This window comes from Salarias fasciatus, chromosome 12 (assembly GCF_902148845.1).
Source record: "Salarias fasciatus chromosome 12, fSalaFa1.1, whole genome shotgun sequence".
NCBI classification, from domain to species: domain Eukaryota; kingdom Metazoa; phylum Chordata; class Actinopteri; order Blenniiformes; family Blenniidae; genus Salarias; species Salarias fasciatus.
The window spans coordinates 14,609,084-14,630,020 of NC_043756.1; the positions used below are offsets into that span (position 1 = coordinate 14,609,084).

Sequence of the window (20,937 nt, forward strand, 5' to 3'; positions counted from 1 at the left end):
TCGCCACAATGAGCTAAAGACAAACACACACATTTATAATCACACCTGGATGGGATTTACATTCACAAATTATCTTCAAATGCAAGTCTTTAAATAGTGGGGGGAAACCAGACTACCAAAAAATAAAAATAAAAGTCCCACAGCAGGTTTTAGGGAAAGTTGACAAGTCATACATGCTTGGGAGAAATTTAGAGAATTTTCTCTATTTTCTTAAGAATTATTGCAAATTCAATTATAAAATTACTTCTTTCTGATGTCAGGGCTTGCAAGTGGGGACGTCCTGCTACTTTCCCCAAAAATAAAAACACAACCAGAAATAAAATACACTATAGTGAGTAAACGCTAAAATCGCCACATAAATTTGACGTAAACACAATGAACTGCAAATACTGTAACAAAAGTATTTTTAATCACACACAATTTCAATTCAAACCTTATTCTTCATTTTGCACTTTATAGTTGGTCTGAAAAAAATGCTTCATATACAGATATTTTATATATCTGTAAAATAAAAGGCAGATAACAGTGGTTTTCCAGACGAGTTCTTTATACTTTACATAAGAATCTTATTTTTCGACAGCAGCTGCCTACTTTTCTTTGTAAAGGTTGAACATAATTTCAGCGATTTGCTGGACTTTTCCCACTCCTGTAGACCAATATGCATAAAGATTACAGAAAACCAAGCACAAGAAACAAAGTCAGTAGACACATATCGAGAGCAGATGGATGTGATGGACGGTAAATCGGGGTGGGATTACCTCAGGGGCTTTCTCGGTGGAAGCCCTTGTCGTTGGCCCCCGGGTGGCTCCGTGGCCCCCGGTTTGACCCCTCCCCTCCCCTCCCCTCCTCGCGCCGTGTCTGGCGGTCGCGCGGCCGCTCGGAGCAGAGTGTCTTTAAGACCCAGCGGAGCTCGGCAGGGAAACCCCGCGGCTTTAGTTGTTTCTACTCTCCGGAGTGTCAGCTAGTTATTTGTGGGGAGGCGCTGTAGCCATTTCGCCACATGAAAGCCCGATGAGCTGAGCGGCCAACATCCGAGTTGTTGGCGGAGAAGAGAAATCAGCTTTGAGGAGCTCCGCGCGCGCACACACACACACACACACACACACACGTACGCGGACTCGCGCGCAAAGACGCACGGCGCACAGACACGCACACTTCCTCCTCGTCCGCCGTGGAAAAAAAAAAAGAAAAGGGGGAAAAAGAGAGAGAAGGAGAGGGGGAACAGAGAGGACACACGAAACTTCCAACTCTCCCATGTGGGAAGCGGAGGTTTGAAGATAAGGTGTATTTTTTTCCCCCTTCGGGGCTCCGGTCGTGCCCCCCTCTCTCCCTGTCTTCCCCTCTCTCGGTGCGTTTTTTGCCCGGATATTTTTGTTTCTATGAGACTCTCGCTCGGCCAGAAGAGAAGTTTGGTTGTTTGCCTGGTCGGCTGACGAGGAGGAGGAGAAGAGTGTGGCGAAAAGTGGGGGGAAGATGGTCCACAACGCCGCTTGGAGAAGAAGCTTCCTCTGCGTCCTGGCGCTCAGTCTCGGCTTCGCGTCCCCGCCGTGCACAGCTCGGATTTACACCAACCACTGGGCAGTCAGGATAGCCGGTGGACCCGAGGTGGCCGAGCGGATAGCGGAAAAATATGGCTATAGGAACATGGGACAGGTAAGTCTCTTCTTGCAAAAAAAAAAAAAAAAGTTCTGTCTCACTTTTGACTTTGTGCGGTTTTTCTTCTTACGTTTTCATCAACGCACAAGCGGTGTCACGCACATGTGTGATTAGTATTATTATTATTTTAACATTTCTCTGTCAGTCGACTGTGAGGTTGAACTCTAGAGGACTTCAAGTCCACGGACGTCTCCCCTCAGCTCTCTGCTGTCAGAGACTCTCGGATATTGAACAAAGAGGGGCGAATTCAGCAGGATGGCACAACAGGTGCCTTCTCTCCGGGGAGACAGTGGCTCACTATCCGCCTCGCGGCTCTCTCGTGTGCGCGAACGGTTTGACACACCGGTGTGACCGTCAGAGGTGTTTGGTTTATGATCTTGGAGGACGCATGCAAAAGGTTCACGATCAGACAGCTCCTGCGTCGGTATTTGTTCTGACACTGTCCCATTATGATCGCTCCTCCTCGGTTCATACGCGTTCCCCCGTTTATATGAGAGTCTGACCAGTAAACCTCTGCCTCGCTTTCCTGCTGAGAAAACGGACATTTGTTCAGAATGAGTTGAAGAAGGATGTGGATTTCAGTGTTGCTTTTTTTCTGTCTGTGTTCATCTTGATTGTTGCTCATTCAGTTGCAAACTCTTGTTGACATCCTCTTTTTCTGTCTTGCTTTGATAAACTTTCTTGGAATTCAGATTTTATTTGAGATAAAGCAATTTCCTCCGTCTAATTCTGATATTGTTGTGTGAAAAAAAAAATACAGCAACAGAAACATCACTCCTGTTTATATAAACAAAAAGTCTTATCTTTTATAGCTTACATTTTTCAGAACACCAAGTTGATACATGCCCCACAGTCCAAGGCCCTTCTCTTCGTTAGATCTGACACTTCAGGCCAAAAGCAACGGCAGTTGTCTCATCCGGGGGAAATATCTCAAAACTGCACGTGAGCAAAGAGTGCGCACATCTACATTTGTAAAATTTTTGCTGCTTCTCCTCATATTATGTCATTTGATTATTGAATGCTCAAGCCGAGGAGGAGGAGTTTATATGCTCTCTTGGAAATGTGTTTTGACGAAGTTTAAAGAGCAGTCATGTGCTCTTTTGTGAACTGGAGAAACCCTCCACCCAAATACGGACCTCACACATGCTCACATACAAGCGGAATACGTGGGCAGTTCAAGTCTACGCTTGCCAGCGTTAGACGTGAACACAGCATGGAACAGAGGGGGGCATTCTGACAGGTTGTTGTGGGGTAGCCTAGTCAACAGCTATTGAACACCCCCTCCTCTCCCTCTCCACCTTATCCCGCCTGCCCACCCACTATACTCCCCAGAGAGCAGGCCTTAATGGCCTCGTTTATCCCTTCTCTTTGACGGGAACTAATGTGTAGAGTCCCCCCCCCTTTCCTTTCCATACCACCCCCCCCATAGGAATTCCCCTGTGGAGTGTAGTGTCGCCCCCAACCCCCACCATTCGCCCTAATTTCCATCTCAATATGCAGCGTTCATTGGACTTTGACACCTCATAGACAACAGTTTTACTTCACTTCCTGGTTTTGGGGTCAGCTGAAAGCCGCTCCCATGGGAGTGATAACAGCACACTCTGGTTGCCCAATGTGAACTCTGACATCCCCGTCATCAAACCCCCTCCCTCGTATATCAGGGTGATCCCGGCGTTCAAACGCAGAGCGAGATCAAACTTAAACCAGACGACTCGATACAGTTTAATGATACTAGAGATCAAAGTGTTTCGGTCTCAATTCAAGTTGCTTGGATGATTGACTATCGCGCAGTTTGTGATGGGTGATATGATGGCTGGATGGGAACGAGCTTTAAGTTGTGCAAATCAGCTAAAGCGAAGAAAACAGGGGGATGGGCAGAAAAATGTGGCAGAGGGACAATATAGTGTTCTTGATAGGGCTGGAAAGAGGAAAACAGACAAAGATAACCACACACTGGTGGATGGAAGGAGGAAGGGGTGAAAGAAGGGACGATAGATGGACGGATGGATGAAAAGAGTTGGCATGGAGTGAGAGAGCACCTCGTTGGGGAATTCTGGGTAATCCTCTTAACCATGGAGCCCCCTTCCCAGACTAAGACACTGGCCCAAATTGAGTTTAAATCAGCTGACAAGGCCCCAGACGTGGATATCGGTTCACATCGGTGCTTGTGTTGAGACAGGAGAGAAGGCTCATAATCCATATCCAGACATGCATTAAGAGACAATTTGTGAAATATTTTCCCAGTGTTGCGAGTACTACGATGTGATTTGTTGAAGTTTTCATGCTGACCATGTACTTGAATTGGAGATTTCACAATGCAAATTTGTTTTAATCCACCCTAAAGTAGTGTGTCTGAAGATCCAAAGGACACCCGAGAGTTCATACATTCAGGCAAGGAAAGAAGTCGGCTGCAGATTTTAGGGACTATTCATGAATGCGTACAAACTCCATGTTTAAAGTTGGAAGTGCATTTGTTTTGTAGAGTGGCATTGCTCTGCATTGTAGCACATAACAAAGAAAATCTTGTTAGTTTACCTCCGTCTGGCCTCATTTGTATGCAAATACAAACAAGTGAAATGAATATTTTATCAGTATTGTCCTTCATGTCACTTCAACCAGGCAGCTGTAAAAAGGCTGCTGTGTTTGCACTGTGCAGAGAGGGAAGTTAGAAAACATGTCTTTTGCAATTCCACTTGCTTTTCTGTGGACCCATGAGATTTTTCTTCTTTGCATAAGCAGAATTCTGCACAGCATGTGTGAGCTCTCATCTTGTGTCGTGTCAGTCTTTTTTTCTGGTAACTGTGGACAAAAAAAGGAGTGTTGCGCAGTCTTGTTTAGTTTAAACTGCTGTAAAAACTAATTTCTGGTGATCCTTGGTAAATTTCTGCGGGTTTGATGCATCCAACGAGAAGGCAAAACGTGATAAATCACTGAAGTGAATGTTTTGATTTCAAATTTTGTTGCAAACTGATTCAAAGAACAAGAAAGTTTCTACTGAAGTTTATATTCAATATGTGGCTTTGAGCATCAGAACGCCCCTCACCACATGACCCTGATGAGCCATTACTATGATAATACCATAACAGAATTCAAAATAATACATTATTGGGCAGATGGGCAATGCAGGGAAGTTTTTTTTCAGCCAAATACAACTGCAAGATGCTTTGTTGTGGTAAGTTGGCGAATGTTTGTACCTACATGAGCTGAAAGCTGATCTAATGGGCTCTGCAGTGGTAGATCTCCTCCGTGGATCAGTGACACTCCACAGGACTCCTGGCAGCCATGACAGTTTGATCATCTAACGGATTGTATGGTCTTTATCAATTATTAAAACTAATCACCGTCCAGCAGCTCGCTGTCTGTCTTCCTTCTCCTCTCTCTGTCACTCATTTGTCAGGATGTGTCTGTGCATTTGTCTCTGACTCTGTTTCTTTGTTGATTTCTTTTTGACTTGCAGCTCCTGTTGTCTTGCTGTTTAGTCCACATCCCAAAGCTTGATTTGAGCCACATGAAACACCCTTCCATCCTGCTTCAAAGTTCAGAGAAATGAATCTGGCAGCTTTCACTAGGCTTCTTGGAGACAGCAACATTTACATGTTTAAAGTACTTTTCAAGTTTTGCTTGTGTGTTTGTTATTTTTACCCATATATACATTTATAAAATATACTGAACAAGTCTCTGGATTTGGGATATTTGGATTGTCATGCTTGAAATAAGACAAAGTAGGTCTCTGATGAGCTCCACATATATTCTTTCAACAAAGATGCAGCTGAAGAGACATTAATACAGATCAATCTTTGGTGACAAGAAGTCCTGCAGCAGATGGTTGGGCTCTCACAGAGCCCTGATCTCAACATCTTTGAGTCAGACAGGGATTACTCCAAGATACATGGATCCACAAGGGAGTTGAAGTTCTCCAAAACGTATAGAAAAACCTACGCGGTGACCTTCAAATGCACCTAAGAATTAAATAGTGAAAGATTGGGTTTTTGCTGCAGGAGGAAGAGAAACTGAACAAATGAAACATTCTGTTAAGTCTTCATATTGTTTTTTTTCCCTCTGCAGATCGGGGATCTCAAAGACCACTATCACTTCTTCCATAGTCGGACTATCAAGAGGTCAACGTTGTCCAGTCGTGGTCGGCATAGTTTCATCTCCATGGAGCCCAAGGTAAGCCTGTCAGTCGTGGATAGTTTAGTGCATTGGAGTGAGGACGGAAGACACAGTAGACGAAGAGCATCGAGAGAAAGATGATCCACTGTGGCAAAGAACAAGGAGAACATGCTCAAAGAAGGAAGTCCAGATTTTAGCCTCCCTTTTGTTTCACGTAAAACGTTTTCTTTTATTATTGTAGATATTTCACAAAATATCTTTATGACTTTAGCAGACTTATGACAAACTTTAGTGACAAAGACTTTCCTTCATTCTTCATTGTGTGTTTTATTCTTTCATGAAGTTTTGTTAATTTTTTGGCAAAAAAAAAAAAAAAAAATTAATAATATATTGGGAAGTGGCCAAATCGTTACTTCCTCTGTGGTTTTGTTTGTACGTGTAATATTCTTTGCATACCAGCTCAGCTGACTGTGTTTTCCTGTTCTGGAGGATGCGGCACAAGACCTGCACATGGACCGGCTTTTACAGGGACACAGTGTTCACGAGGACAGGAGCTACCACACTACAGGAAAATCATTTTGTTCCTGTCCTTTCACACTGTTCTGATGGATTCTGTACACCGACAGATGAAAATTGATAAATGAAGCCCATCCGACCACTTTCCTTAATCCACAGACTCAGCACTTTTAGATTTTAGAAATCACTTATTACAGTTTCAACAACCTGTGCAGTAACTGACTCAATTCATCACCTATGCCTTGCTTGGCTTTTTTCAGCTGTTGCTGTATATTGTGCATAGATGGTTCAACCGAATAAGACGAAACAAATGGTTTTCTCTTAAATACAGATATAATTGATGATACAGTAACTCAGCAATTTTAAAATCAATATGTTTTGATGAACCTCTGCAGCCAACTTTGCTCTCAAAAACACAGAAAATCAATGATTCAGTTTCCAAGTACACTGCACCCCTTACTTAAATTATTTGTTTTGTTTCTGGTTTCTGCATCGTGTTCACTTTGAAGGAGGGATCACTTGCTGATTGGAGAGATTTAAAGTCAAACATGTCAAACATATGGTGCTTGGGCCAGAACTTTTACTCTAAAAAGTTTGATCTGACCAGTGAGGTGGCCTTACAAAGTACAAATAAAAGTAGATTTTAGATGCCGCTGGTAATTTATTAACTGTCTATTGCAGTGTTTTAGTCGGTATACCTGAGCTGATAAGTCATTGATGCAGCAGTGAAAGCTTGCTACTGGGTTTGGAAAATTAATATTCTTTAAAAACTAAGCTACATTTGTGTATTTATTCTCCAGCATGAACACAAAGGGAAAACAAGTGGAGTTTTTCTACATAGTCAAAGGTTGTTATTTTACCAATTAACTGGTTCAGGACACTGAAGTTCAAAATGGGATGTTTGTGGCCTCTGCACTAAAATGAGCGTTTGACCTCTACTCTGCTCTAAAACATGGGTTCTTCCAAGCAGTTCAGATCTTTCTGCATGCAGCCTTGCATTTTTGTCCTCACAGTGACTGTATCCTCATGAGGTTGTGTGCAACAAACTTTAGGTTCTCAACATCACAGATTAACAGTGACACACAAAAACAAGCATACACTTGAATTTTAAAACTAATTTATAAAAACAGTCCAATGGTTCAAGTTTTGTGAGTGAAACTTTTTTCAGTTCATCATTACCAATGTTAAACGAATGCATGAAAATGTTTTCAGCTGTAATGCTTTGACATGCTGACTGCCTCGTTGAATTTAAAGATCAAATCCTGGACTATAAACTAAGTTATTCAGGTTCACTTGCTTCCATATGATTTTGGTTGTCTGACCTTCTATCTAAGCTTTTGACCTTGAGTAAACCCGTGCTGTGCACCTCTCTCTACTTCACTCGGTCATCAGACCTCGGCTGCATTATGAATGAGGCCTGAGTCTCACAGTTGTGGCTCAGGAAAATACGCTTAGTTTGTTGATTCGATTTAATGGTATTCAGTTCCACCTTTTTCCTGGTGTTGTTTTGTGCCGTGTGTTGACAGGGCTGAAGATGCAGCTTCAAATGGATTTCAAAGACAAATGAGGTTATGGAAATGAGTCATTCCTGACATGTAAAAACCTTACGTTACCGTTTACATATTTTCCCTCATCCTTGTATCCGACTCAAACTTGTCGATGTCTGCCTGTTAGATGAAGCGGACCACTTTATCAAACAGGCTGGGACCTGATCCCTGAGCAAACAAGACAGACGTGAGGAGATTTAGGGGTTTTCGTACGGCGGGGGAGGCCTTGCCTGCATATTCCATAGAGTGGATTCAAGGGCATAAGTTAGTTTGAATCTGTGCATTCACATGACTGCAGGCTGAATGGTGAAGAATGATAATGACGCAGTGTGATTATAAACAGGACGGATGTTATAGGGGCAGCGGAGAATGAAAAGACTGCACCTGTCACCTTCGGTTTTCCACTTATCTTGTTGTCCTCTGGTTTATTGTTTCCTTCAATTTCTTTTCTTTCCTGCGTTTTTTTTTTTTTTGTCCACTCGGGTTTTATTGTTCGCCCGCTGTCCTTACCTGCCATTCCCTTTTTTTTCGAACCTCCTTGGACTCCCTCAACTTTCTTCTTCCGTTTCTCTCGTCTTTCTCCCTCTGTCTTTGCTGCTCATGCCCTCGCGAGCCTGACACTGCGCCATGGTGGAGGGAGGACGGCGTCCCGATGCCAGCTGGCCAACAAACTGAGAGATTCTGGAAGAGTAGATCAGAGAGGTTAAATTAGAGAAAAGAGAAAATTAGCTATTTCAACATGAGGAGGATGAAAAGAAGAGGGGAAAGATGAGATTAGAGGAACCGAACAAAAAGAAGGGTGAAGTGGAGACAGGGAACTGTCAGCGTTCTCCCGATGGGTCGCTATGCCTTCTGGGTACTCTGCAGACCTGTCTGCGGGTTTGGGATGAACATAACGGCCAGTTTGGCGCGACGCAGTCTGGCATGCCACTAATGATGTTTTTGCAAAAAGGTTTTGTAATAAAGACAGCCGTGTGTGTTCTGCGTGTGTGTGTGAGTCAGAGGGTGTAGCGATGCCACGGAAGGCGCACCCTGCCATCCGCACTGCTCACTGGCACGCATGCTACCATGGTGACAGCACAGCACAGATTACCACTTTATGGCATCCACCTAACTGCACCGTCACTTGAATCAGGGGTTAAAGACCACTTCTCCTTCCAGGCTGGTGAAAGGTCATCCGCCCGGGGAGAGTGTGTGTCTTCAGGCCTCGCTCTTAGTTCCGCTCTGCTCTGTGCACTTCCTGAAATGTGGCCACTGTGGTTTCACGGGTTGTGGAAATTTTGCATCTTTCAATGACTTTGTGGAAGAGATTTGAGGAAAGGGGAACAGTCATTCAAAACAAACCTTTTCAGGCAGATCTCTGATTTTTACATTTCCTCAAATACTAGAAACTTTTAGTTCAGTTGCTGTTAATTCATTTTATGTGAGTTCCTGAAGTTAAAACCTTCAGACATGACGAGTTGTGCTACATGACTCTCCCAGGAGATCTATTTGTTTCTTGTTTAGATATTACTTCAGCTTCTGTTGTCAATTTAGTTTCTAGCAGATTAAAGATAGCACATAGCTATATGCAGGTTTGGTGTAATCACACCCAGTAGTTACACTTTATTCTGTGTCCCTCTCTGTGTGGAGCTATGTTGCAGCACAGCAAATTTTCCAGTGTTGAATTAACTCTGAAAGTGTTAAACAGTGGTCTCATATATACACTTTTGTAGTGTTAAAATCTCAACACTGACCAGTGTTAATTTTGTAATGCTGACACTCTGTAGAGTTATATTAATATTCCTCTCTGTTGACCAGTGTTCCTATTTAACTCTATACAGTGTTAATTCTTAGAATGAACACTTTAAAGTGTATATTTTAACACTTACATTTAACACTACAGCAGTGTATATATAAGACCACTCTTAACACTTTCAGAGTTAATTCAACACTGGAAAATTTGCTGTGAGGAATGTCCTTCTGGGATTAATGAAATGTTTCTATTCTATTATATTTCGAAGCCTTTACAATCATCAACTATTCATTTGCAGACATTTGGGTGTCCCTTCGATCAAAGTGCATCAGTCTATCAATCCATCAGAGCCTACACTTGGACAAAAGACCATAATTCGGCAATATTTCCACATTGCTCACTGAATTTGTGCAACTAAACTTTTTATGAGTCCATAATCATAAGTTCATTTCTTCTTTAGCAGTAATTCTCTTACCTGTGCACATGACCCCACATCTACATTTACCTTGAAGTCCAGCGGTATTGAAGATGAATTTTGGAATTTGTCTAATCAAGCTTCTTGCAACACCAGAGTAACATTCTCTGTGTTAAGAGTCTGATCAGGAAAAGACAGTTATATGATTGAGACCAGTTTTTGCTTTCGATTTGACCAGCTGTGCTTTGCTCCCAACATTTTTCTCAAAAAGGCATACTTGGTGTTGTGTGAAGTATGGATAGTTTGATTTCAAGTAGAGAGACATGATCGGGACAATTGTGCACACAGACTGTTTGGATAAGGATTGGAATCAGCTACTCTCTTGTTTGAAATGGATTTTTTTAATCCAATCGGATCTTAGTCGATCAGAATCGGAGTGTTCACATGAAGCATTTTCATCCTGGCCAGCCTTTCCTATTATTTATGCCCATGTAATGACAGCCAGTTATTTAATTTCTATCAGGTCCAGTACTCAACTTTATTCATATTTACTGCATCTTAAACTCAGACAAATAAAAAAAAAAAAAGAACAAAAACTCTCGACTGTGTGTGTAGAAGAGTCATATGAAATGCATAGAGGTAAAAGCAGAAGGGGAAAATATTGTATAGAATTGTGCGTAGTATCACGATAACATGTATAGACTTGTTTTTGTTAAAGTCAAATATGAAATTGCATCATCACAATAAAACTTAACTCAGATCTGCTTAAAAAAATCTTATTTAGTTGAAGGAAAGCTCACTCAACTTCTCAGAGCAAAGCAGGACCAATAGACACTCTGAAGGTAAATTCAAGATTTTGTTTTTGTTAGACTGTTGTCATATGTGCATTGTTCTTTATTTCTTATATTTATAAGCATTTATTGAAGGACCAATATATATTTCTTTAACAATAATTATCCCAGTGTCCAACAGTTGCATTCTGTGTCAGCAGTGTTCAATGCCCATTGAGAAGAAGCTTTTAGATTTAAAAAAAAAAACTGTATTTAAACTGGGAACTACAACACATCTCTGCTATTTAGATAAAAAACAATATCGCACTCTACCACTAAAACGTAAACAGGACCAGTTGCTTCTGAGCCTTTCCTTTACCTGGTGTGTATCTTTCCCTCATTTTCTTTATTCACAGGCTGCAGACCGACGATGCAAAGTTTGTTTCAGTTGTATTTGCATTTGAAATCTGGTGAGGTCAACACTCGGCATCAGGTCCGTAGATCTGTCGCGACGGGTGAAGTCGGCCATCGTTGTGTCAGTGTCCCAATGTTTATGGGAATGACTGTATTTGTCCTTGGATACTGTCCACTCACTCTATTGCTGTCTGAAAACATTGATTTCCTAAATACCTTTTTGGATCCGAGTGTCTCTTTCCTTTGATGTAGTCTTGAAGTCTTTGAAAATCAGTTTTTTCAAAAATTGCAGAATTTCCATGGGAAACGGTTTATTAACAGCAAGTCATCAATCAGCACCTTGCAGAGAGACGCTGATTTTCACCAATGTCTCGTTCATATTGGGATTTTCAAGAAAGTCTGGACAGCCACAGACCTTTTTTGTGGGTTGTTACGCAGTTTTTTTCTTTCAAAGACACTTTGTTTGCTTTGTCTGAAATCTATTCCAAGTTTACTGTAAGCAACAATTACGACACTGCAGACTGAGGTTGTTTTATTTTTTCTTTCCTTTTTTTCAACTTTTGAATTTGCTGCAGAAATTAGCAGAGAGTGGAAAAAAAAAAACCAGACTGCTGAACGCCTTGGTGATTGTCAGTTCGTGGCATTCTGCTGCAGGAGGACAGCGTTTCCAGACGGTTTCACTTAACGAGACTCTTGTTTACTTGAAGTCATTTATCCAGACATGTGCAGGGAACTGGAGTGCCAGGTGTGGCTTCGTCTGAATCCTCGCTGGGTTTGCCTAAAATGCAAAAAATGTCTCTAAGAGCAAAACTAAATTTCAATAACTTGTGACGCCGATGAGCCCCGAGGAATCACGCCACTTGAGGAGCGTATTTCACCTTGTGGTAGGATGAGGTCAGACGAGTGCAAATCCAATGAATAAACAGTCGAAACAGTCGAAGTATGCCCAGTATTTATCCCTCAGGACTCAGTTTTTTTTTTTCATCATACATCTGTCTGTTGAACTCGATGTATTCATAAAAATGTGGCTGACAAGGACACTTGGAGCATCGTTGCATTGAGTTTTGGGCAGCTGCCAGGACCTTGGGCGTAATTGGAATTTGTGCAGGTATCATGAGACTAAACCATGCAGAACTGCGCTCGCGTGAATTTGCCAACAACTCGTGGATCTGTTTCAGGCAGAATTTGTTTAACAGACGAGCCATTAAAGAGCAGACGCCCTCAGACAAGCACCTACAGCTGGCCGACCCGGCACCGCTGCCTGGACTGTGTGTGAGAAGTTGTGGGTCTGTGTTGTCTGCTTGGACCGAGTTCCTGAAATGCTCCTAAGAGAGCACAAGCACTGACTTCTAGCAGCGGTCCAAAAGTTTCTGTGAGCAGCCTGCTCACTAGCCTTTGGCCATTTTTTTTTTTTCTGCATTTTTTTTTTCGCCTCCAGCTCAAACATCGTTACACAAACAGCAGTGAAAGTGGATCAATTTGTTCCCATTTGTTCCATTGAAGTGAACTCTTCCCCAGTTTCCCCTGGTTACTGACCCAGCCAGCGAGAGCCACCTGCAAACCCTTACACAGAGCGAATGAGCGAGGGAGGGAAAGGAGGGAGGGGGGGCTGGAGTGGGAATGAGAGAGAGAGAGAGAGAGAGAGAGAGAGAGAGAGAGAGAGACGGAGAGAAAGACGGGTAATCTGAGAGAGAAATGGGCATCTGCCGAGAAGAAGCCCAAAAATTAAATGAAGGGGGGGGACGATAAGAAAGAAGCAGATGAATGAAAGTGATGAGAGACGTGAACGACCGAGGTGGTGCGGAGTGTATTGGAGAAATGACGACGTAGTGGAGGGTGGATAAGGAACACAGGTGTTTAGTGGATCGCTCTTTGGTTCCACCAGGCTGGAGTTAATTGAGAGGAGCAGTTGGTCCTGACTGAGAACCAGTCAGAGAATTGGCGCTCAAACATGAATGATAAATCTGCAGCGTGTGATCATCCTGCAAAGAGATGACGAAAGTGTTTTTCATTGAAAAACTGAGCCATTATGTAATGTTCACTCTGTCAACACAAGCCGTACGAAGATGGAAAGTTTGAAAGAATGGAAAGACAGAAAACAAAAACACGGTAATACACTAATTTGTCTTTTATGGATAGCCTTCTGCTTTGTGAGCTCATATATTCCAGTATAAAAACAATATGTATTTTTTCCAATAATTATCTGATAGACAAGCATTTTGTGTTTCTGCAAAAATCATTCAAATTAAGCTGATTTGTTTTTACTATGTATAATTTTGATAATGTTGGCTATAGTTTACCTGTTTGAATTCTTTTTTCTTTTTTTATGTTTATAAATGTTGAACCTCTTTGTATCCGTATGCTTAATTGTCCTTCGATTTCCAAATTGAAGAGCAGAAGTGATAATAGTGGCAAACGGTCCGCTCTATTGAGGTCACAGTTCCAAATTTTTGATCAGGCTTTAATTTGAGATTTTACTTTCGCTATGCACACTGTTATTTGTCAGTATAAATAACTTTCCTTTGACTTTTACTAACAGCTTTATAGTCTCGTCTTTGAGCATGAAGTGACACACAATATAAGATGCTACACCTTTTTTCTTCAATCAGCTTAGAACATATGATCTTGGGAAGCTCCCGCATTCCAGTTTACAGCTCTCATAGAACGATAACTAATAAGTAACATGGCCGCCTCCTGCAGTGCTGCTCCGGTTGCTTCTGTCAAAATCCAGAAAAGAGTCAAACAAGTCCTGTCATCTCATACATCAACTCGGAGGAGAATTTAATTTCTACTCAAACAACATTCACTCCAAGTGCTTTGACTTTCAGCTCAACTGCTGCCACTTCTCCAAGCTGCTTGTAAACGCCCAATTAATCTAATAGAATCTCAAAATACCATAATTTTTTTGGTAGTGATTCCCAATTATTTTTTGGCCTGTTAACCTCACAAAGCTTTTTTTGGAATGAACATTTTTTTTGTAATGCTCAAACAATCAAATGGCTTCCTGTCTCCGACACTGCTGAATGCTCCAGTGTGTTTTAGAAGCGATGCATCGGGAAAGCATCGTGAAAATATGAAGTGTATGGTTGTAATGACACCTCACGCGTCTTGTGTGGACCGTGAAAGTGTTAAAGTGGAGGTCGTGGTGACGGTTTAAAAACATGAATGATCGATGCATGAAGTTTGAGATCGGTTCAGATTGGTGGATGCACTTACTCATTACGTGTGAATCCCCATCCGAGATTTCAGGGAAGGGCTAAACTGCAAATGTACCTTCAAACCAGTGCTGTCTTTATTCTTCCACTACATGTGGAGCCTTTGCCTCATTCTGTAGATGAACTCAGTCAGTTTGTGTAAGTACAGGAGATGTTAATTCGTTTCTCATCAGACGACGTTGGAACTGCCAAGTTCGGAACGATAGCAGCTTAGAGTTGCACTGCAGATCCAAGTGATTGTGCTTGATTCTATGCTAATGTATGCAAATTGCAATGGTACACCAGTGGCTTTGCGGAGAAGCGCTCATGCACAATTCCTGATGACAGAGTTGTTTCGGAGCTAATGGCGTGTGTAAACGGTTGCTTTGAAGCTGATGGTCCTGAGATGTTGGAGTGAAATGAGCTGAGACCTCGGCAGACCAAAGGAGCATCAGGCTAAAACATAACATGCCCCCCACCCCTCCCCAACTTGGAGCATCCACACAGTTATTAAATTACGTCAGCTTACACTTTCTCTTTCTTTTCTCTCTCTCTCTCTCTCGTTCCTTCCTCGCGCTGCTTCACCATCTGTAAAGAGCTACATACTTGAGCCATTAAACCGATGTTATTTATAAAATCAATTATCCTCCCTTCGCCTGCTCTCTATGGGTCTCTCTCACTATTTGTTTTCGCTTCACACCCCTCCCCGCTCAGTATTTTTTTATTGACTCCCCTGGGACTCTTTCTCCTCAGCTCTTTATCGCCTCTCTTTCTCTCTCTTTTTATCTTGTCTTGTTGCGTCGCTCTCCAACTCTCCGGAGAGCCTGGCAGATTGTTTCAGCGCATGAGATCAGATAATCACTCTGCAGTCATTATGTCAACTACTAAACCCCCCCCCCCCATCTTTCTTTTTCTCCTGTCTGTTTGTGCTGTATTGATGTGCAGAAAAGCTTTGTCTTTACAGTCGGACATTGTTCACTACAGCCATGGATTTCTGGAGCTGAAAATCTGTGCAACAAAATAGCGTATCTTCTGCAGTGTGAAAATCATTCCACTGATTATCTTATTCACATTTTCTCTCAGAGAGATTGCGCAATTTGGAATGCAGTATTACTTAAAGAAAGTTTAAAAAAACTCCCAAGTCTGTGTAAGCGGTCATGCAATCATGTTTAGGTGCAAACTTTGTCTGAGAGTCATTTGCTAAAGAAATATTTATATCCCAGGTTTCAGAATCCCAGAGAGTTTCCCGTCCTCCCCCTCGTGTGCCAGTCTCATGCCTGCTCGTGTTTCATTCGGTGTTGTCGTGGTTGGTACATTTTTCATGCAAATAAAGCCCGCTAGACTAAACACAGGGTTTTCGGGGTTTCTGTAAAAGGGATGACCGTGGTCATGCGAGCGGGTTAAGCTGTTCCCGTTCGGATCCAACAATGATGATTTTGAAATCGGAAAATTCCATTTGAAAGCGAAGTGAGAGTCCTGCCAAGGAATGCCGTGCGCCTTGAAGCGAGCCCATAACATTTGAGAGATTGATGTTACCTGAGAGACATCTGAGCCTTCGGTGCACATGTGCGTCTGTGTGCATTAGCCTGTCTGCTTCGCAGAGGAAAGAGCTCTGATTAGCTTCTCGCTTAATCCTCGTCGACTAAATGAATAAAATATACTACTGTTTGGCTATACGTTGGTGAAATGTTGATCAATTCGGCAGTCGTTTGTCTTTTGTCACTACCGAATGCCGATATCTCATACAGAACATTTTTCAATAAACAAGCCGTTTTACTTTACTCATGAGCAGGCAGGTTTACTCTGTGCAGTGCTTTTTTCACAAGCTTTTGTCGGAGGCTTCAGAACGTTTTCTTTCTTTAGGTAAAAACAATTCAAAGATTTTCTCTGTTTACAGTGAGATAAAATGCCACTGACACTCAGAACAATAATCTATTTAATGTTGCTGCTCTGTGATGTGTTGCCTTGCCTCTTTCGGCAGCTACAGCAGTTATGCAGCTCACATATATTTCTGAGGGATTTTTGTATCTTTGGTCCAGATATATAGCCACTTCATCACTTCAAAGAGAGGAAATATAAGCCACTTCCACAGGCCGTTTTTATTGAAGCTGTGACTCCTGATACTTTAAAGGTCTTCTGAATAGATGCTGGGTTGGTTTAGAGTCTGTATATTTACTCGTTTGTGGTGAAAACACTTCATAATAGAGGCAGAACCTTGTAGACTCCATAAGCGAAACTTACATTACGTGTGTACTCGCAGCCACGAGCTGCTGGTGCATTTCCAGTAGAACCAATAGACACGAGATAAAAGGGCAATTGATTTTATTGGGGTCTTTAAAAACTTCACAATGAACTGATCCCACGGCTGTGTGTTGTTATTTGAAGCCTCCTCAGTTTCTTTTATCTGCCGTCTGTGTTCGTGTGTTTCAGGTGGAGTGGATACAGCAGCAGGTGGTGAAGAGGAGGATCAAGAGGGATTATAAACCAGCCCCGCCCCTTTCCCTGTCAAGCCCCGCCTACAGCAGCCCGCCCCAAAACAACATATTCTACAATGATGCCAAGTGGAGCAGTATGTGGTACATTGTGAGTGCGCTGTATTCGTATCCCACACTTCCTTTGTGTTCGGCTGCGCCAAAGCAAAGACCGTACAGCCTCTGAAACTTGAACACCTGATGAGTCGACGCCACGCTCGCCTTGTTCGTCTCCAACACTTCACGCACTTATCCAGATTGTAGGTTGAAGGTCAGCTGAGGTCACGCTGTGGCCCTGATTACTGCAGGATCGGAGGGATTTAGTCTTACTTCAATGAGTCAAGGAACAAAAAGACCTCAGTGATCAAAATTTTGACTTTCCTCAAGTTGAAATGTGAGAATTTGCAATCAAACTAAGAAACCCTGTGCTTGTGGATTCAACCACTATCTCTCTCTCTCTCGCTCTCTATTTCGTGAGCTTATCATATCTCAGCCATACACCTTCAGATCATTGCTCTTTTAGCTTTATGTGTGTCTTTCTTGTGGTTCAGTGTCCTCACCTCTGTCAATAGTTAACTCAGGAGAGATAAATTCTGGTACTTTGACCACCAGCTTCTCATTCTTCAAACTTTAGTATGGGACTCGCTGAACTTGTTTGTGTTGTCAAGTTCCTTTTGGAAGGCTGTCATTTCTCACAGTCACCTGGTACAGCACGTGCTTGTATTTCTCTGTTTACCATTCAGAGACTTGGGTCAAGAGCACAGATTGACACAAATATCAGATGAATCCGCATTACTTTCTTTCAGTGATTCATGGAAAAGAATGGTTTTCTCACTGAAATCACTCTAAAACGACAGAATCTGAGGACCACGTCTGAAGTGAGTGTCTTGTCAAAGTCAGGGTCTGTGTTACAGGAGACCTCGGTTAAAAACAAATAAATCAATATGTTTATTTTGGGACTGACTGTTACGCTTCTAAATGTTTCACAGACGTACAAATAAATAAGAGCTGGTGGCACATATGGCATTCCTAGTGAATCATATCAGACTTTCAGGCACCTTTCAGACTGACGTTTTGACAACGGCGTCGAAATAACATTATTACATGTCAGACTTTGTGCGTTCCCTCTAATAAAATCTCAGTGTTGATCTTTGCCACACATCACAACGTGAGACTGAGGTCCTCTGAAAATTCTGGGGAATTGTTATGCTCCTGTATAGGAAAAAATGAAAGCAGGAGTGTGTTGGTACTTTCTGCTGAGCATCTGTTCACCTAACTGATTTTAAAATAAGTACACCCCCCCAAAGTTAATTTAAAGTTGGTGCATGTAGCATGTGATACTTTGTGTCCATTTATATCCTATCGGAATTAATTTCCATCCAGATGTTGGTTGCAGCAAGCTGTTGGATTTTTTTTTTTTCTCCTGTAATTCCAACAGCCAGATTTTATCTGAAGAATGTTAAGATCACGGTTTTACAATATTTCTCTCATTATTTTACTTTCAAACAGATGTAACTAACAAGCATTCCTCTAAACTCCACTACATCAAAATCCAATAAATGTGTCATCAAGCTCTGCAGAGCACCTGATAAGGAGCTAATCATTAAAGTTGGTTGAGTTGAACCAAGGAGACATCAATAAAAATTGGTTGTCCAGAAGTAGTAGTTGACCTCTGCCAGGAATCATTGCTCGATTTCACATTCTTATCAGTGATTTTTATATAAAAGCATGTCCTCTCCTCCACAGCATTGACGTGCGATTGAGGTTTCGTTGGCGTTGTGTTTCATGTGTTTCCCTGGTCTTTGGTTTTTGCTGAAAACTAACAGCTTGGTTCCAGCATTGAACACATTATCCTGATCCTATATTTATAAAAAATATAACAAGTGATTCTATAATAAGCACAAATGCCTGGTTGTCTTTTGATTAAAATATAGTGTCTATTGTCCTGAAAGTGCTGTAATTTTAGAAGAACCCATGCTGGCAACTGAACTTAGTTTGTGCATTTTCCCTTTTGCCGGTTTCTGCTACCAGCTCTCCTCTCAATTGTCCACTTCTCTTTTCTGCAGCACTGTAACGACGACGTCCACAACTGCCAGTCGGACATGAACATCATGGGCGCCTGGAAGCGGGGCTACACGGGTAAAGACGTGGTGGTGACCATTCTGGACGACGGCATAGAGAGGAACCACCCGGACCTCTTTCAGAACTACGTGAGTGTGTATGTATGCGCGTGCAGGGCGGTTACGAGCGGCGCCGTGTGTGCGTGTCGGCTTTTTTTTTTTTTTTTTTTTTTTTTTTTTTAAACTCCTCTGTGAAATTCAAAGTGTTAATCTGTTTGTGTGTTTCGGCGTCCGTGTGTTTGTGTGTTACTGCCGGATTAACAAGTCACATGTGTAACAAGATCACAGTAGTCTGATTAAAACTGTGTCATCATTGATCACGCTCGGAGCACGACTTTGTCTGTAGTTAAACATTAAAACAAACATTAGAATTATGACATTGAGGGTCACGTGTTTTTTTTTTTTTTTTAAGTTAATTCATTTTATAGAAAGTAAAGTGAAATTGTAGAAGATCTTTTTATGGCCTAATTATACTCCCTTTGGGTTAGATTATCATATTTTGTGGATTACGGCTTCACAGTGAAACTTCTTCGCCGCAGTGTTATTTGTTTGTGGACACCTACTTAATGTGCATTGGAAGGTACGTCTGCCTCAAACCCCGGCCAGGATAGCTGAAGTAACTTCTTGGCCCGAGGCAGCAGGTGAGACCATCCATCAAATGTGCAGATGAAATGATTCACTCCTGGTTCGGCAGCGCCTGCACCGCTGTTATTAGCTACCCTTAATGCTTGGATTTGTTTATGCCGAAGGGCGAATCACGCAGCAGATTGGGTTAGCACTGATTGCATTCGATTTATAAAACTGTTGTGACTGATGCTAATGTGAACTTTCTGATTAGCTTCGTGAGGCTTTTCAGTGTTGTACAAGTCTGTTTGGTCTTGGACTTATTTTTCAAGTTTCCCCTCTCCTTATAGTGACCACAATGGTCAGTTTGGTGTTTTTAACCTCTGTGTGTCTTACAGGACCCTCACGCCAGTTACGATGTCAACAGCAACGATGTGGATCCCATGCCTCGATACGACGCAACCAATGAAAACAAGTAAGGAACTGTACAATAATACAGGGTGTGTTTGTGCAGACTTCGTCATCCAGGTCTTGATATGACTCATTTGTGCCATTTAATTCTTAACCAACATGCAGTCATGCTCATTTTAAGTACGATTGTCTGGTCGAACACTTGACTTCCTGTACTTTCACAACAATGGATAATACTAACACTCTGGGTTTGTCGTGATCGATCTTCACCAGGAGCTCCTCACCTATTATTTTTTGCTGAGTCTTGGCTTTTCTGTGGGGGCATGAGTGGCATTACAGTATGTGATTGTGACATTTGTTGCTTGATTGTGTTTTTTTGTTTGGAAAGAAGTGTGTCGATGTGTGTGTTTGTCTCGCGCACTTGTCTTGTGCCAATTTGGCTGTGACTTAGTGAGTGATTTTGTGTGTGTGTGTCTTTGGCTGCAGCAGCCTGAATGCTGTGGCAGAGCTGTGGTCCTTGCTGATGAAGCTTTGTCTGAAACACACATGAGGCCCACAGATGCGGCATAATGAGCTGTTTTCCACGGAGGGTTAAATTCAGAGCGGGCTGAGTGTTATGCGTGTGGCTTGACATCTGATGGTCATTTTGACTTTTTGCATTGCTTCATCCCTTTGAAAGGTTCACTTTAAGTGATCTTGAGCTGGAGATCATTTTAGATTAATCAAAACGTAATGCCTTTGATGCCCATAGGAGCTGAGAAAATGTGAAAAGCTGCTGTGAGGTGGCTGGTGATATAAAAACTGGTCAACCTCTTCTTTTCGAGGAATAAATTACCATGAGCTACATCTGGTAGACTGCAGGTTGTTGTCAGACGTTTTGTTATATAGCAACAGGGATGACGCAATGCTTGCGGATTAGAATCTGTTGCTGATGTGCAGCAGTGGCACCGACAGCTGTGCTACACATGTCAGCGGGTGAAAGTGTCGGATCAGCTGAACATGCAGCTCTCT

General features: G+C 42.2%; 1 protein-coding gene across 4 annotated transcripts in view; it reads left to right on the forward strand.

Annotated features, from left to right (window-relative positions):
* Window positions 1-984: 984 nt before the first annotated feature.
* Window positions 985-20,937, forward strand: part of pcsk5b (proprotein convertase subtilisin/kexin type 5b) — a 77,816-nt gene continuing 57,863 nt past the window's right edge. For all 4 annotated transcript variants that reach the window (XM_030104625.1, XM_030104624.1, XM_030104626.1 and 1 more), the window contains exons 1-5: window positions 985-1,653; window positions 5,722-5,826; window positions 16,791-16,943; window positions 18,898-19,041; window positions 19,914-19,990. In XM_030104625.1, coding sequence (XP_029960485.1) covers window positions 1,474-1,653; window positions 5,722-5,826; window positions 16,791-16,943; window positions 18,898-19,041; window positions 19,914-19,990 — 659 coding nt within the window. In that variant the 5' untranslated portion in view covers window positions 985-1,473. The remainder of the gene's footprint in view (window positions 1,654-5,721; window positions 5,827-16,790; window positions 16,944-18,897; window positions 19,042-19,913; window positions 19,991-20,937) is intronic.